The 16,676-nt window shown below is 35.9% G+C and overlaps 1 protein-coding gene across 2 annotated transcripts; it reads right to left on the reverse strand.

The window, feature by feature from the left end:
- Positions 1 to 1,336: 1,336 nt before the first annotated feature.
- LOC140789824 (uncharacterized) lies at positions 1,337 to 13,603 on the reverse strand. Of its 2 annotated transcripts, XM_073139672.1 has the most exons (14): positions 13,285 to 13,603; positions 13,000 to 13,186; positions 12,720 to 12,792; positions 11,974 to 12,118; positions 10,955 to 11,064; positions 8,171 to 8,302; positions 7,956 to 8,097; positions 7,705 to 7,848; positions 7,045 to 7,205; positions 5,642 to 5,716; positions 5,281 to 5,419; positions 3,416 to 3,679; positions 1,808 to 2,053; positions 1,337 to 1,730 (listed from the first exon to the last, which is right to left on the reverse strand). In XM_073139672.1, exons 1-13 carry the CDS (start codon positions 13,546 to 13,548, stop codon positions 1,904 to 1,906), a joined length of 1,986 nt encoding a protein of 661 aa, XP_072995773.1. In that variant the 5' UTR covers positions 13,549 to 13,603; the 3' UTR covers positions 1,337 to 1,730; positions 1,808 to 1,903. The 2 variants fall into 2 exon arrangements, with proteins under 2 accessions (XP_072995773.1, XP_072995774.1); XM_073139673.1 differs by lacking the exon at positions 5,642 to 5,716.
- Positions 13,604 to 16,676: the final 3,073 nt, after the last annotated feature.

Genomic DNA, 16,676 nt, shown 5'->3' on the forward strand with positions numbered 1-16,676 from the left:
CGCGGGCAATCTTCGTCTGCGCTGAGACAGCCTTCAATGTCAGACTAAGCAGTGCGGTAGCATTGAGAGGACCCGTTGGGAGCTGGGGCAGGAAAGGCTGGACCGATGTAAAGCAAAGGTCAGGGTGCTCGGTGTGGTTGCATGTGGCTCTTACGGAGGAGTCGAGACATGTAGCGTTAGGCGATCCGGTTGGCGAGGAAGAGACGGCCGGTGGGGATGAAGACGGAGGTGAAACTTCGGGAGGGTTGTATATTTGTGGAGGCGGCGAAACCGAGGGTGAAGAAGAGGGCGGCAGCGAGAATTTCTGCGACGGAGAGGGTTTTGGGGCCGAGGAGGGAGGGGAAGAGGGGTGAGCGATAGGAATCGTGTGTGGGGAGGTGCGAGGGGTGCAAAGCGATGAGGCCGGCCAGAAGAGGGAGGAGGAGAGAGATAGGCCGAGGATGAGGAGGAGGGGAGAGAGATTTCTGGCCTCATGTTTTCCTTAGAAGGGAGGAGGCCAGGAGAGTGGAAGAGGATGGAGGAGAGAGAGGGGTTATATGACAAAGAAGATTCAGGGGGGGAGAGGGGAGACAGAGAGAAAGAGGGGGAAAGGGAATGGAGAGGAGCATAAGAAGGGTTGGATAATTTTGGCGGGCAATGGTTGTTTCACCGTTGGAGAAGGTCCGTGTGTTGCATTTTAACCGTTGGTGGGTAACCATATTTTGAAATTTTAGTTGGCCGTTAGGGTCGGTTTTTTTCTATAATTGGAGATTTTGTGGGGTTCACCTTTTCATGCTTTGCTATTTTTGGAGTTCCTTTTCCCTATTTTTAGCACCACTGGTTGGGCACAAACAATGGAGGATGAATACAGCAGCTCTTGCTTGTAGAGAATTGTGAACACCATCCATGATTGGTTTTGGAATTTATTTATTTATCTGTTTTCCCACGGTAACAAGTGATTTGTTTAAGTAGTTCGAGCTACTTATTATAGAGAGTAGGGTTTGCAGTTCGAACTCAAATCTTGATGATTCGCCCAACTAAGTCAAAGTAACTACTATTTGGGTGGTAAGCTGAGCTGTATTTAGAGATGGGCCACGCCCACTTCTCTCACATTACTGCTAAAGAGTGCACGTTTATTTTAGATATCTCTTCATTAAAGAGATTAAATTTTACCATTTTCTTGCCTTTTTATAGTCTCATAGAAATGACAATAGAAAGAGTTGGCCAAGTACCTCAACAAATGCTTGAAACACACTTAAAACTACTGATTTGGATATACAAGTTTCTACTAACAACTGATGATCAGATACGAACTCAGAAACATCATATATGAACGGGGAAATAACTGATCTACATATAACAGACATGTAGAGAATACTTGCATTAGAAGATAAATTACAAAAGCTGGTTGCTTACATCTCAGGAGCAATAGTTTACAAAGTGTGAAACAGCATAGGCTGCTTGGGGGGCTTGCAGCATCATTGAGAAAATTTGCTGACACAAAATAAAAACCGCTTCAGCATTAACAGTATGATCTACCTCTTTCCTCCCAAGAACGGTGTTATAGCAGAAGTTCTCAGAGTTTAGCCTCTTTCTTTCTTTCTTTCTTTCTTTTTTCTTCTCTAGAACCTTCATTCAACAAATCTGCCAAAACAGAACTGCTTGTCCAGCTGAAGAGCACCAGACAATGAGATACACTATCCAGTGCTTACCAAAATCTGGCTGTTCTTGCTTGAGAGATTTCGGGAGATCTAGCATTCAAAGAGAACCATGTTCAAATACGTGATGGAATTGTACTTCAGCAAATCTTGAAGCATAAAACACATACCTGTAGATGAAGACGCATGTGATATTTACTTATCCGGAATTTCCAGCAAGGCAGCCTATTTGAAATAAGTGATGCTGCAGTCTTCTATGCAAGACCTCATTCACATTTTTGGGCGCGTGTTATCTCCCATTCTGGAAGATTTTCTTGGCTTGAAGCAAGAGAACCAACACTATGCCTCTTGCTATTTACGAGAGAAACCTTGAATTTTTCGTTCTGTAGGGAATAAAGATACATTGCTTGTTCGTCCTGGATACATCACAATACATACTATGAGAAAAACAGTCAGGTAATATAATATATTTCTGTATCTATGGTGTGTGTTCTTCCTTCTGTATATGGTGTAATGTAAATCAGCACCCCAGCAAGTATCACATCAATGATATTGAATGAATTTGTCATATCCTAATACCTAAAACTTCATATACTACAGCAAATCACAATGTTAAATTAAGATGACTCTTGAATGAGGTGTCAAAGACCAAGGCAACGTTAAGTTCTTGAATAAACTATCAAAACTAACTCAGAAAGAGCATATTTACAATTGACTGTTCACTGACATTACTACTTTAAAGCTAGAAATGGAGAAAATCTTTAACCAGCCAAAGGAAAAGATCCAAGACAATATTTTAGGTTAAAACCTGCCACATGGCCTATCTATACTCATGAAATATGAAAGAGATTGAACAAGTAGATATAGGAGACAGAGGATTGCATAGGGCCGAAGGTTAGGCAGATGGTCATACACAAAGGAGGCCTTGAGATATCAGAAGGCTGAAGTAGTAACGAGGTATTTACATCCCTAAAATGAAGTAACTGCAGTTCAACGACAAACACACTAAAATATCAGAAGCCGTTATTTGATGACTTCTAGTACAAATTTCATATTCACCATTATCCACACTTAGCTCTCATATGATAAAGAGGCAATTACCGATGCAGTTCTGGGCAGTTAAGTCTCAGACAACTGCTGTGCCTAACTTTTACTTAGCTTCTCTAAAATAAGGTGGAAGATGAGTGAAAGGGTGAGATAGCAGTGGAAGAAGACAAAAGATATTAAAAGGAAAAGAAAATAAAATAAAATGTTTGATCGGAAGCCAGATTATATTAGTTAGATAATTGATACTTCATTATTGTGAGTATATTTCTTATTTAGAGTAACAAATGATTTTCCATTAACTTGTCTTAGGTATATGGAGGCACATTCTCGGAATTGCTCTGTGTTAATGATGGTCCCAAAAATCTAGGTGTTGACTTCATCAACCTAAGAGGCTGCTGTGTTTTTGGATATATATCCATTACATGATGCAGGTTATCTATCCATTTAGTTCCACTCCTTATAAACACCGCCTAGCAAACTAACCAGAAAAGACATCACACTGAGCAATTTCCCAAATACTCCTTAAGTAATAACCAGTATGTGATCATGTCAGCTCCCTTCTACTTGTCAAAACCATATTGATTGATTATGTATAAAGGGCTTAAGGCAATCTTACTTTAAAACATCCAGCTTGTTCTTATCTTTCATTTCATAGAAGATTGTAAGAATACTCAAGATTCACCGTTTGCATGTAATAAAAGGGCTTCTTTTTTTATTAAATAGAACTGTACCTCAGGGAGCACTAGAAATTCATCAGGAGAAATTTGCAGCAACTCTGCAGCAGTTTGTCCAATACACCATGACAAAACCTTCCCACTTTCATCTGCAATAGTTACATGCAATTGAAAGCTATACATACACCTGCTGTTGCAGCCACACTGACAAAAGCTACACTCAACTAATCCATCTGATCTTTCCTTTGCAAAGCATCCACAAGGAACATGCAGTAGTTGTACATTATGATGCTCTATTTGCTCAATGTGCACATAACATATCTGTCCATATAAGACATATTAACAACATCATAACCAATTTAAGATCTATACATCATCAGATGTATTTGCCAGATAAGCATATCATAGCAGTGTAGAAACTTGAGTACAGATGAAATTTCTTCTGGTACATAAGTAGCAACATTTGATTCAGTTAGCGTAACATAGTCAGGCATGTACAACTTCAAAACGTGCCCTTTCTTCACTATCTCTAAGAAAATATGTGGGCAAGTCCAACTAAGCATCAAGCAGTGCAATTGTACGTAGGAACACACCTATGTGAAAGAGTGGAAACAAGCTGCTGGTCCCAACTATTTAGGGCCAGCAATACGGATCCTTTTCTACCATTTAGGTCTATCACTCTATTTAGTATGAAATTCTTTGTTAAGTGTTATCCTGTCTTTTCTTACTACTTCCTCCCATGTCATTTTTGTCTCCCCTCCCTCTAATGGGACCTTCTATGAAGATCCCTACTTAATAGTGTAATGTGTGGGTTTTGTTGCACATATCTAAATTATCTCAATAGATTTCCACTTATCCTTCATAGGTGATAATGCTAACTTGTGTTGAATACACTCAATTTCTTATTTGATTTCTTATAATGGAGCTAGTCGTCAATCAAAACATCCACATATCGGCAACACTATGCAAAGGTCGCCCTATTTAACCTATTCACATCCAATCATCATTGTATGAAATAGCCTGATTGTAGCCAGTAGTAACCTATCATAGCAACTAATCTTAGAACATATTGAAATGTAGACTAATTGATGAAATGTACCATCCTAGCTTTCCAACGTATTGCCTTCATGATTTCAGGACCATATATACTCTTTAGCTTCATTGCAATCTACACTAGGATAAAGGCTATTTGCTGGAATAATCATCCTAGATTTCTGGCATAACATATTTCCTTCATGAGTTCAGATTTTCAGGATCATACTTTAGGCTTCACATTTCACTGAGATTTTGAAGATGTAAGATAGATACAAAAACTACTATATTCTCTTGTAGCTTGGTAATAAATTCTGCAATCCATAATTATATCAAATATGAAACTCTTGACTCTTGTTTCTACTTTCTTTATAATTGTTCTTAAGTTTAGCTCCATTATCGACTGAAAATATTTAATCATGCACGTCCCTTTGTTGATATTATTTAACACTCATTGTCGCCAAATCTGGCCAACATACATCAATGATGACATGGAAGTGACTAGACTCTGATGTACCCCAAAGGAAGATGCCAAGGGAGACCCAATGATATAGAACATCCAAAAAGAAACAGAAAAAACATTATCATCCCGCATCAAACTAGGCACCAAATGCAGAAAGGACTTCTTATAGTGTTGTCTAAAGTCCTTTCTGATTTTGTTATCTTCTCAGTTAAGGAAGGTTGGTCATCATTTTGGTTTCTTAATTAAACTGGGCAGTCTCTGCCTTCTATGAAAAGAAAAGAAAAAGAAAAAAGAAGACAGTTACGATAAAGGCAAATGCATGATATGGACCAAAGAAGAATCAAATGTAGAACCACAGAGGTACTTGTCATGGGAGAAACTTTAGTTAGATATTAGTGAAAAGGATATGCCTCCAAGAAACACTTACATGTGTGGTGTTTGTCAAATTAGAGACGTCAGATAAATATGCTATCTTTTGGAGGCATGATGAGGTCAATAAAGCTGGCAGGCAACTCAGATTAACCAAAGAAGTCCCAGATTCCTTCTCAAACCAGGAAACTTCAAGCCTGTCAAGAAGCAAAATCAAACATATTGTAATCTGGGAAATAATATTACACTTGAAATCTGAATTTGTATAGAACAATAAAAATCATCCCCAGTGCCAAAGCTCGAGAAAAATCTCACTCTCTGGAGCATTAGACAGGTAAGGTAAAGACAGGTTCTAACAAAATACGCAATTCAAAATTACACAATGATGGAATACCAATACAGAGAAATTGACTGCTCACAGCTTTTCTGAAGTCATGGAACAAGTCAATCCTGATATGTAAACTGTATGACCAACTCCAACTCTTCCTAATGACCTGAAAATAACAGGTAGAACCAAAGCAAAGTTGTACTGAATGCTTGCACAAAATAATTGCAGCAACTTCTACATCTTAAATTACTGACTCAAAATACAGTTTAAGAAGGCCCATACTTTTAGTATCCTGAACAGCAATATTATTACATTTATCCACACATAATTATATATTTGAAAAAAATGTAAGAACAGCAGAATTCAATATATCATTATTGCAATTAACCCCAATGGCAGATTATTATTGTAGTTATGCCATTTCCTAAGAATGATAGTCATAAATAAGGGATAGTAGAATATGATTTATATCCTTTCAGTGGAATCTTGCTGACTTACTGTCTAGCCAATCTCTTTTAATCATAAAGGCTTCTATGACGCTGATTTGTATGCAATCTAGATCTCCAGTCACCAGCACCAATGAATTCAAGAACCAACAAAGTACCAGATATAATTATAAATATTCCCGAAACACGAGGCTGCGGGCCGATACACTGTACATAACCAGGATTGTATAATTAGATTAAAGTAGCAGTTTCAATGATTCAAACCCATGACCACAAGATAGTAGTACATGGTCCGATTCCACTGCAGTTAGTAAATACATGCATCCTGTTCCTCCAACTCAGAGGTTTATTAGACATGACACTGTACATTGAATGTCACTGGCTGGCTGTAACAGGCCGGTGTATGATTGAGTGTGAGGTAGATCTTGCCTTTGTCTTCCTCTCATATCTCCACAACTGAAAGAATGCCACTTGGGATTGCCAGATATGATCCATTCCTAGGATGACTCAAGTTTTGGTCAGATGAATTTGTAAAATGTCTCTTATAACTTGAGCTACCAATAGCCAAGCAGGCTGCTACTCTAGATTGGCTCATACAATGCTAGTGCAAGTACGACTCAGTAGAGTATCTTAGACATTCTTAATTTGGACATGTACCTACTTGTGCCAGTGACAGTTCAGCAGAATTATTTCTTCTTGATTTAGCAGTAGCACATAACTAGTTGTTGATAAGGTGATCTTCGTAATGATTCTGTTTCATATTCTTGCTTGAAGATAATTCAAAAACTAATCCTTGTAATTAACAGAATGAGTATACTATCACTGAAAGTCTGCAACTATCGCCAAACATGATTTTATGAACCAGTTCAAAATCAACAATATATTTCAGTCTCCCAAGAATATAGATTTAGGCATGATATTTAATGTCTAACACCTCAATCCAAGTATGTTTTCAGAAAGCTAAAAGAACAAAAGAAAGACAAAACTAGAAGTTTTGAGCATCCTGTTCATGATGATAATGCATAAGATACAAGCCATTGAGGTTTACCAGGATTCCACAAAGTGTAGCTTTGCTACTGCTACTCCTGTAAGATCTTCAATTGCCACACAAAAGACAGTATCTAACATCTTTTCTTGTCTGAATATGTTTGTTACAGTGACATATAAACTGACACCCGTCATCTTGTCACGAAGATCAATCACATATGTCTGAAAATTTCAAATATGTTTCAAGAAATAAGAAACTTAAAAAAGTCAGCAAGATAATGGCATAATGCACATATTCTATGCTTCAGCTGGATAAAAGGCAATGCAAGAGCCAATTCGCATACTCCATTAATGAATACAAGGTATCCAATTTCCAAGGAATTGGGGGAGACCGAGACCATCCAAGTGTCCTTCAAAATTTTTTCCTATATTAATCACATTGTTGTAGGTGTTCAGCAATCTTAGTATTGGTCCTAGAATTAAACAGTGACCATGGGAAAACAAGAAAAAGGTACGAAGAGAAGGAGCATGAGACGGAGAACCAAGAAAACAAAATATGTTTAAGCTTAGCACTCAAAGGATACTGGGGGCAGGATTAGTCCATAGACCAATATGTGTATCGATAGTGAATTAGAGATTTAATGTTAAAAATATCTGACAAGTGGCTAGACATAAAGATCCACTCAACTATTCAAATGAAAAAGGTAATCTGTCAACATACTCGAAATGGATATTTACTGAAGTCAATTGAGCCAAGTGAATCACGTGGTAATGTTACTTGTGAAGCATTTAGCCCTTGACTCTCATTTGATACCCTCAACAGCCTTGACCCTTGACTCCTCATTTGAGTGGATGTCAGAATTACCTAGCATAAACATATAATATATAAGTTACATATAAAGCCATAAAGTATCAAAATACCAGTAAAATGAGCAGGGGTTTCCCTTAGCAGCATCAAGATCGAGTAACTACCTGTTCCTCATGTTGAATAACTGGCACCAGATAAATCTGTGTCACACTGCCATATTCAAGACATAATTCCTGAGATGCCTCATTATCGCTGTCGACAATATTTGCAATGAAAGGTCTATCCAATGCAAGCATACTTCCAACACTGAAATTGGAAGGCTAATTTGTCATAGCTGAATAAGAAACCAAACTACTAGGCCCATAAAAGTAGACTGAACCTTAAAAGATTGGCAACGAGAACCTGCTCGCCCCATAAAAGAAACTTTATCTTGGCATCATCGTTATCAACAAGACTAATCTGCTTTCTCTGTATAGACCTAAAAGGTTCCAAAGATTCAATGGATCTGATCCTGGAAAATGATAAGGATAAATCACAAAGTGCTCAACCAAAATATAACTGACATTGTTCATATAATTTCTACATTCCAAATCACAAGGGCCTATTCATTTCAGAACTCGGACCAACTCCATCCATCTCCAATCAAGAAAAGCAAATCCCAGTTCCCAGCCTCAATCCATAATGTTGTCAAAAAAAAGATATCATCCAGGACAAAAAATCCATGTTGCCTGAAGCACCAATATGATCAGGGAACTCCACTGGGAAAAGTGAAAACAAACTTCTACTTCACCAATATAAGTAATAGTAATTGGACAGCATTTGAGTTAAACTATCCAGGGACCACCAGACTAATATTCAAGTTTTAAACTTCAACACACAAGTCTTCCAGTCATCAGTTATATATATCGTATTCAACAATAAAAGTTTTCTTTTTAATTAAGTACAAATAACATTTTTGAGAAATATCACATTTTTTTAGAAATACCAATTTAGTTATAACCTAAGTCAAATTGTGTAACCAAAAAGATAGCCAAAGTGTTAATAAGAACCTATTCTTCCAGTGCTCCTTGTATACTTCTCCAAATTGTTAAGGCAAAGGGATAGGCAAAGGGATAGGCAAAGGCTTTGTTTATTTTACGCCGACTTATAAAGCAAGGCTGGACATATTCATACAGTATAGGAGACCTATTCACTTACTGACCATGGAATTGTTATGGATGCTTAACCATGACTACATTAAGGGTTAAGGCACTTTACTTAATGCCTAATTAAATTGGTTAGGTAGGTGGCACTTTACTTAATGCCTACTTAAATTTGTTAGGTAGGTGTCACTTCATTAAGGTAACCTTGCTATACATTCCAAGAATTTTCTGATTACCTCATTCAACCCAAGTACCTTGGTGAGAGCTTTTGATTTTTCAATACATTGTTGAACATTTTGGAGTATACAAATGATAGATCTAGCAAATTTTGCTAGATCTATCATTTGTATAGGTCTTTCTATATAGGTCTAACATTTTGGTGTGAGATCTATAGAAAACTTCAAATATGAAGGAAAAGTATGTAAAGATTATAATGAGCAATACTATGAATGAGTGAGCTTTGAGGATTATTAGCAGTGATTGATGTAATGTTCTCGTGTTATTCTTATGCTAAAAATTGAAGTCTTTAATTCTCTTCATCATTCTATGTTTAATTAGTTTTTAGTTTTTAATTATTGAACTATTGTCAATTAATAAATGTGTTCAACCATATTATGAGTTGAATCATATTTCTACTTGATTATTGCTATATCTTTAACAAAATAGGTCATTTATAATACTATCAAAGGACAAAAGACTCTAATGCAAAGATAGTCGTGCCAGCGGCATATCGACATGTGGCACGAGGGGGTGTCGTACCACACCTCTCCTAGCAATGATCCGCTCCTTGCCGACCTTGTCGTCGAGCTCACGGCAATGACAAGTTCGAAGAGTAAAGGTGAGTAGTCTCCCTCCTCTTTTTATCTCCCTCTTTTTGCAATATGTGGCATGCTTTGCCGGCAGGTGGTCAGCATGGCTGTGCTTGTGGCACGACCATCCTTGTTCTAATGTATACTTTATTACATATATTCAAACTAAAAACATGTATAAAGACCCTAAAAAGCATATTACATGTGTATCAGTTGCGTCACTAGTATGCTGTGGCATGCCGACAGGATATTGGTATGGTATGTGCCACTGACACAACAATCCTTGATTGAATGCTCAACTCCCTTACATGAGAAACACTAAGTAGAAGATAAGAATCCATATTATATCATGAAAACTCTAAAGTGTATTAGCTCCTGTCACAACAATAACAACTATATAGCTAGTTCCAACTATTTGGAGTCAACTCTATATAACAGTACATGTAGTTTGTCAACAGTCAACTTAAGTTTTTCATACTTAAAGGGATCCACATGTTGAATATTCAATTCCTTCATACAGGCTATGGGCATTGGAGCCAAATTTTAGGTTCTTTTATGGGCCAAGTACATGACTAAAACCTATTTCACTCAGATAGCTTATAAATGTCATACAATGATATCAACAAATCTGGTTTAAAGTCAAATGATCAGTTCACATATGAAACAGCCAAATGAAGACACAAGAGGTCATAAGTAGATTCTCCAGCCCAAGGATCCTTCTATTGTCCCTCTTTTTCACAATAATTAATAGTTCTTGAGAGAGAAAAAAAATAGAGATAGCAGGATTTGGTATCCCAGTTGAACCATTTACTCTGCTGAGAGGTGTCAAAAGACTCAAAACTCTTGTCTGCCCAATTAGGATATCAGTCAAGAGGCCTAATAAATTAATATTAACATCTATGAGCATTCTTTTGTTGTTGTATTTTTTTTTCTATTTAAACCTTTGTTGCAGATTTCCATTGACAAAAACTAAAATTACAGCCTGTATTTTTCTTTTAGGGGAAAAAAGAAAAGATAGTAAAAATCTCATTTTCGGTTCTGAATTTCCTTCTGATTTTTCTTCCTCTTATTGCTGCATTATGCTGTCTTGTCTAAGTTTTTCAGGGATTTGGTTTAGATATGTATATGGAAATTGTAAAATCATACAGGTGGCAACAATATATTCTCCAGATGTATTCTCTGCACATTATTTTTCAGCGACTATAATCTTGCCTTGCATAGAAGGAGTATGAGGCACCATTCTTTGCTTCCTCAAGTGATATTGACGAGAAAGAATATGTGCAGAACTGGGCTCCCAGTAACATAGCATCTTCATCTTTGTCCTACAATATAGTGAGTAAAATAAGTAAGGTGAAAAATATCAAAGGCTCCACCAGAACATTAGTAGAATGAATTATCATAATTAAATATATTTCACAACAAGATAATTTCAAAAATCTTGAGACATCTAAAACCTATTCAATTGTACTAGTTTTTATGAGAACAACCCTTAAAAAATGTGCTTTCAACACTTCAGTTATTCCAGACTCCAGATGAGCCACTGGATATAAAGTTTTACTATCCTCACTCTTTTTTCCCTTCTTTTGCTTACCTCTGTTGAATTCTGCACAGTGGGACTTGTGCCTAAGAGTAAAGATCTTCCTTTCGATAAATAGAGTTTAATATAGCAAAAGGATCCATATAGCTGACCCCAAATAGTTGAAACTAAACATCCACTACTTAGTTCCTATAGGATATAAGTTTACAAAATTGAGTGTCCAAAATAAGAAACACATATGACCCAAGCATGCACCTGCCTACTGCAATGTTATGTGCTCCATCAACAGCCTACATCTGGTGTCTGATTTTTGAAACATTTCTTAAATATTAATCTGATTGACCAAATAGTACAGTGGCAGCCAACCGAACACATCCTATATGAAGCCTAATCTTTTGATTTCCCTATGCGATCACTCGAAGATAAAAGGTTAGTTGTGTTTCCACAATAACAACTCTCTTTATTTTCTTTCATAATTGGTGCATTTAATTGTTTATATATATATATATATTACAACTTTGAAGAAAACAAGAATGAAATGAAATAGCAGTTGGATTACAAATATTTTAAACCACTTCTAAGTAGTTGCCTCATCCTAGTATAATGGAAAAGAATCTGGGCTAAAATGATACTAAGTGAAAAAGGACTGAATCCAACTACTAAACTATATACACGTCAAAGATATGTATAATACCTCATCTAATAATATGATAAGATATTCTGTTGGCAAAAGACGAGGATGGCCAGATCCTTCTGTAGCACTACGAAGACAACATCCAGTGAGGAAGATCTCACGTCCTTTCTTCAGGATCCCATGTTCCCCCACATAGTCATAGAATCTAGCATCATAATAGACAAGCATGATTGCATTTCCTTCTACGATCATGCTAATGATTCTTCACAGGGTATCTTTCAATGCAATAGAAGATGACAATTTGCAATTGCAGACAACTATTTAAAACAATGCGACAGGATGACAATGAAATATCTAACAGGATATTAATTTGAATTTATAAAGGATAGAAACAGGACATTTGACAAATAAAAACAGTAATATTGTTTGCAATAACTGCATAGAAAGTACACTAATTTGAAATGATTTCTGACTTACACCTTGTTATTTGCATCACATATAAGCGGGAAGAAAAGGTCTTTGCAAGACAATACATGAATTATAATCTTAACCATCATTATGCTGGTCAGTATAATGAATCACATTTAAGCTTTTCCTCATCATTATCAAGGTTAGGATAAGTAAACTAGCCTGTTTATGGTGACAGCTTTCACAGTTGTGCAGGACACGATATATTGAGAGTAGTACTTGAAAATATTCTGCTCCAAGATGAATCACATCCACAGATCGTTCTATATTAACATTCTGAATAAACTATTATCCCAGCAGAAAATACATTAACAAAGTTGAAGAGTAGCAAACTATACCTCCGATGTAGATATAAGTCAATGGTACATGAGCTCCACATGTCTCCTAAGCTAAGCATGTAGATATTTGTTCCTGGTAAAAAAATCCACAGTTTCTAATATAACAACAGCCAAAAGTCTACACATCTAAAAGTTTGTGTAATCTCAGAAGAACTGGACTTTAATTGCATTGCACACAACAGATGTCAGGCGAGCAGTTTATAAAATTTGCCAGGAAAAGTTGCAACAGGAAGTCATTTAATTAATAAATCTTACAAAAGAACCAATCAAATAATAGAACCTGGAAGAAGAAAGGTGTCGATGACGACCACCTCAAGAACACTATCCAGAGAGAGGAAATTCTTCTCATAAATCGAATCGATTGTAACAGTATTTGGAAGCCTCGTTCTCCTCTGCCTCGTGTTCAGAAGATTCATCAATTCAAGCTTCTTCTTTGAGGTCATATACTTGTGCTGCTCGTTCCAAGCCTGCTTAAAACCGATCAAAACCCAAAGCATCGGAACGAGAAAGAAAAAAAAAATCTAAAACAAGAGGGATATGGAAAAAGAGAGTGAAAAAAATCCACCTGGAACAGATCGGAGAGCAGGATGGCGGCGGTGACGCCGCTGGAGTAGGCGACGCAGGATTTTAGTATACGGGAGGTGACCCAGCTCCACGGCGGTGGAGGCGGCGGATCGCCGCCTCTTCCGCCGGAGTCGTCGCCGTCGACGTCTGAGGAGGACGAGGAGAGAATGGATATGGCGTAATCGACGAACCCTAGGAAGGCGTCGTCGTCTTCTTGAGAGAGAGATGAGGGCCGCGTGATCATGGAATGTGATTGGGACTCCATGAAACCCTAATCGACCTCTCAAGTTCTCCGGTTCGGTGGGTAGAAAGTGGAGAACGAGGCGGCTTGGCGGGAAGCAGCCGTATATAAATACACGTGAGTAGCGGCAGATGAAGGCCATATTCGGCAACATAAAAAAAGAGCATAAATTTTAAAAAATATAATATAAACCCTGCAAGCCTGACTATTTCTTTCCATTAGATAATTAGATCAACTCTTAAAAAAAGAAAAAAGAAAACTAAGTAAGTATTTCAACTACTGAGATATTAGTTAAGAGATCACTTCTTAAACCTAAAGAAATTTTTATAAGAATGGACTCCTTTAAATTCTCCATTAATAATTAATATTAATGACTAAAATACCCCTCTTTTAAGTTTAGAGGTGTAAAAATATTTCAGCATCAATTATGTAAAAATCCCTAGGTCTTAACCCCCTTAGTCTATATCAATCATTTTCACTTTATAGCTCTCCTTCTGAGCTTTAGAGTTACTTCTCACTCATCTCTAACAATCACTTTCTAAGACTCTCTCTCCATAAGTGTGCCTCATAAGTCACACACCATCAAAGTCATGTGTCTATTTCTCTTTCAAATCAAGAGTGGCTTATATATAGACTAGTATGCTTTTATCTTATCTTTTCCCCCTTAGGGTTGTAATTTTAGAATCCCAGAGTGTAGTCAACAATTGCAAAGAATGTTAAATTCTCTTACAAAAAGTTAATATAAAGTTCAAGGTTCCAGACTTCTTCTTCTTCTTCTTCTTTTGCCTTATAGTGAGCATTTTTAATGATCTGGACATTTTAGTTGCTTCTCTATCATGTTATGATTGGCATTGACATTTCATTATGTCTGCATGAATTTTGCTTCATAGATGTAGTAAGAGAGGAGTCCAATTGACTTGTGCTTATCCACACTCAACTCCTTTTGGAGTTGTTCTAAAAAGAAAGAACAACAAAAGTAGGAAAAGAAAGAGAAGGGATGTATTGGGGACAAGTATTTTTTATTCAAATTAATATCAATTTTTAATATAAAAATAAGATAATTACTCACTTTTATGTACACTTTCTTATCTATCTATCTTTACTTATAAACTATGAAAAATCTCTCAAATCTCTTGACGGTATTAACTAGAAAATATAAAATAATTATTTTATTTTTAACTTTGCTTTTTTATTAAAACATAAGGATAAAATAGATCCTAGAGAACCTCAAATTGATCATGTAGTGTTGTCATATTATTTTGTAACATAAAATTTTAATGGATACAAAATGGGAAATGAGCCTTTTTTTTTTGGACTTTTTATGATTAAAGGGCTCAATAAGTCACTAAAAGTAAATCCGGGGGATTATGTAGAAAATGTGTTAACTGAGAGGCCCAGGTTAATTATTCTTATAAAACATAGACCATGGATAAAAAGTTAATTACTGCAACCTAGTAAAAAGTTTAATTCAAGAAGGTAAGGTATTGATGTGACAACAAAAAAATATAGAATTAATTATATCTGCACCCCTTAAATTATATACTTTTAGATTAAAATGTCCCCTCATAACTTTTGAAAAAAATTTCAATGTCACCCTTCCATTAATATAGCATTAGAAAAATTGAGTGAGACAACTTATGTGGCAGTTATAATATAATTAACCCCAAATTACCTAAATGCCTTGTAATTTTTATACAACCCATTAATTAAATTATGATAAAAAAATTTCTAATAAAATTTAAAATTTCTTATTATTATATTCAATCTTCTTCCTCCCATCTCTTCACTGTTACCATCCTCATCTTCATTCTTCCCTCCCTATTCTCTCTCTCTCCCTAAGTGAGGACATTGATAGATTGCCCGAGCTTGCTACCACACCGTGTGAGACGGGGGGTCGCGGATAGCTCACTACGATGCCGCATAAAGACGGGGGTGAACTCGCTGTCGTCACTCTCCCATTCACATGCCGCCCAATGCCTATAAAATAGAAGACGAGTGGAGACAAGAGAGAGAATAGAGTAAGTTATCTGCTATTTTAATTTAAAAATTAATAATATTATGATATATTAATTAGGAATATAAATTGTCATTAGGTGTATTCCATCGTTGCCATTTGCGTTTCTCACTTGGATCCAAAATTTAGAGAATATTGTAACCTAAAAGTTTAGAGGGATGTCGTGAAAACTAGGTATTGTACAAAGGGGGCAGACGTAATTACTCCAAAAATATAAGCATATTATTTTGTGTTTAGGATAAGAACGTGGTTTATATAATATTTTTGGTATACGTAAACAACCTCTTTGGTGATAAGAAGCGAGTTTATGTCTCAAATATTTTTTTTTATCAAAATAGATCACCCCAATATTAATAGATTAAACTAAGTTTGCCTTAATTTTTTTTAGTTATCACACATAAAATACTGATCATAACGTCTTATATATAAAAAGAAGACGCTGAACTTATTAGCATTTTTTTTTCTTAAATAAAATATTAAGATAATTAGCGTTTTACTAATAGCTCAATTTAGATGATTTCTTTTAAAAGAGTTTTGGTCAAAATCCTAGAGGTTGTTTATATGTGCTCAGTTTCAAGATTTCATGTATTTATTAAGATGTCATATCTCTATAGAATATTCCATAAACATAGTTATCCATATCGACCAATTTTAAACATCAATGGCGTACCAACTATCTATATATTAAAAGCTACCGTAATCTTTCCACCATGCCCATGTACATTGATGGCGACACATACATGCGCACGTGCAAGCATGCAAAGCTGCTTAAATATGCATGCGTATCTTAGCTTATGCTAGTTAATGCATTCCCCACGTATAAACATAGGTAGGTTTTTTATTTTTATTTTTCTATTCAATTGCTTTCCCACGTGGATTGCAAATCTCATCGTCTCTGTGCACTTCATTTTGATCATAATTAGATTTATTTAAATAATTTTATTTATGCGTTAGTGTATATCTAATGATATGTCATAATTTTTCTAATTATTTTACTAACATTTCATCTGAATGGGAAGAATAAAGAAGTGAAAAGAAAATTAGAACATATTTATTATTATATGTTTTATCTAATATTTAATTATTACAGTAAACCAACACAAGCTATAAGATCCATTAAATTATTCGCTCCAAATTA

This window comes from Typha latifolia, chromosome 5, assembly GCF_019914945.1.
Source record: "Typha latifolia isolate L0001 chromosome 5, TyphaL0001v2, whole genome shotgun sequence".
NCBI classification, from domain to species: Eukaryota; Viridiplantae; Streptophyta; class Magnoliopsida; order Poales; family Typhaceae; genus Typha; species Typha latifolia.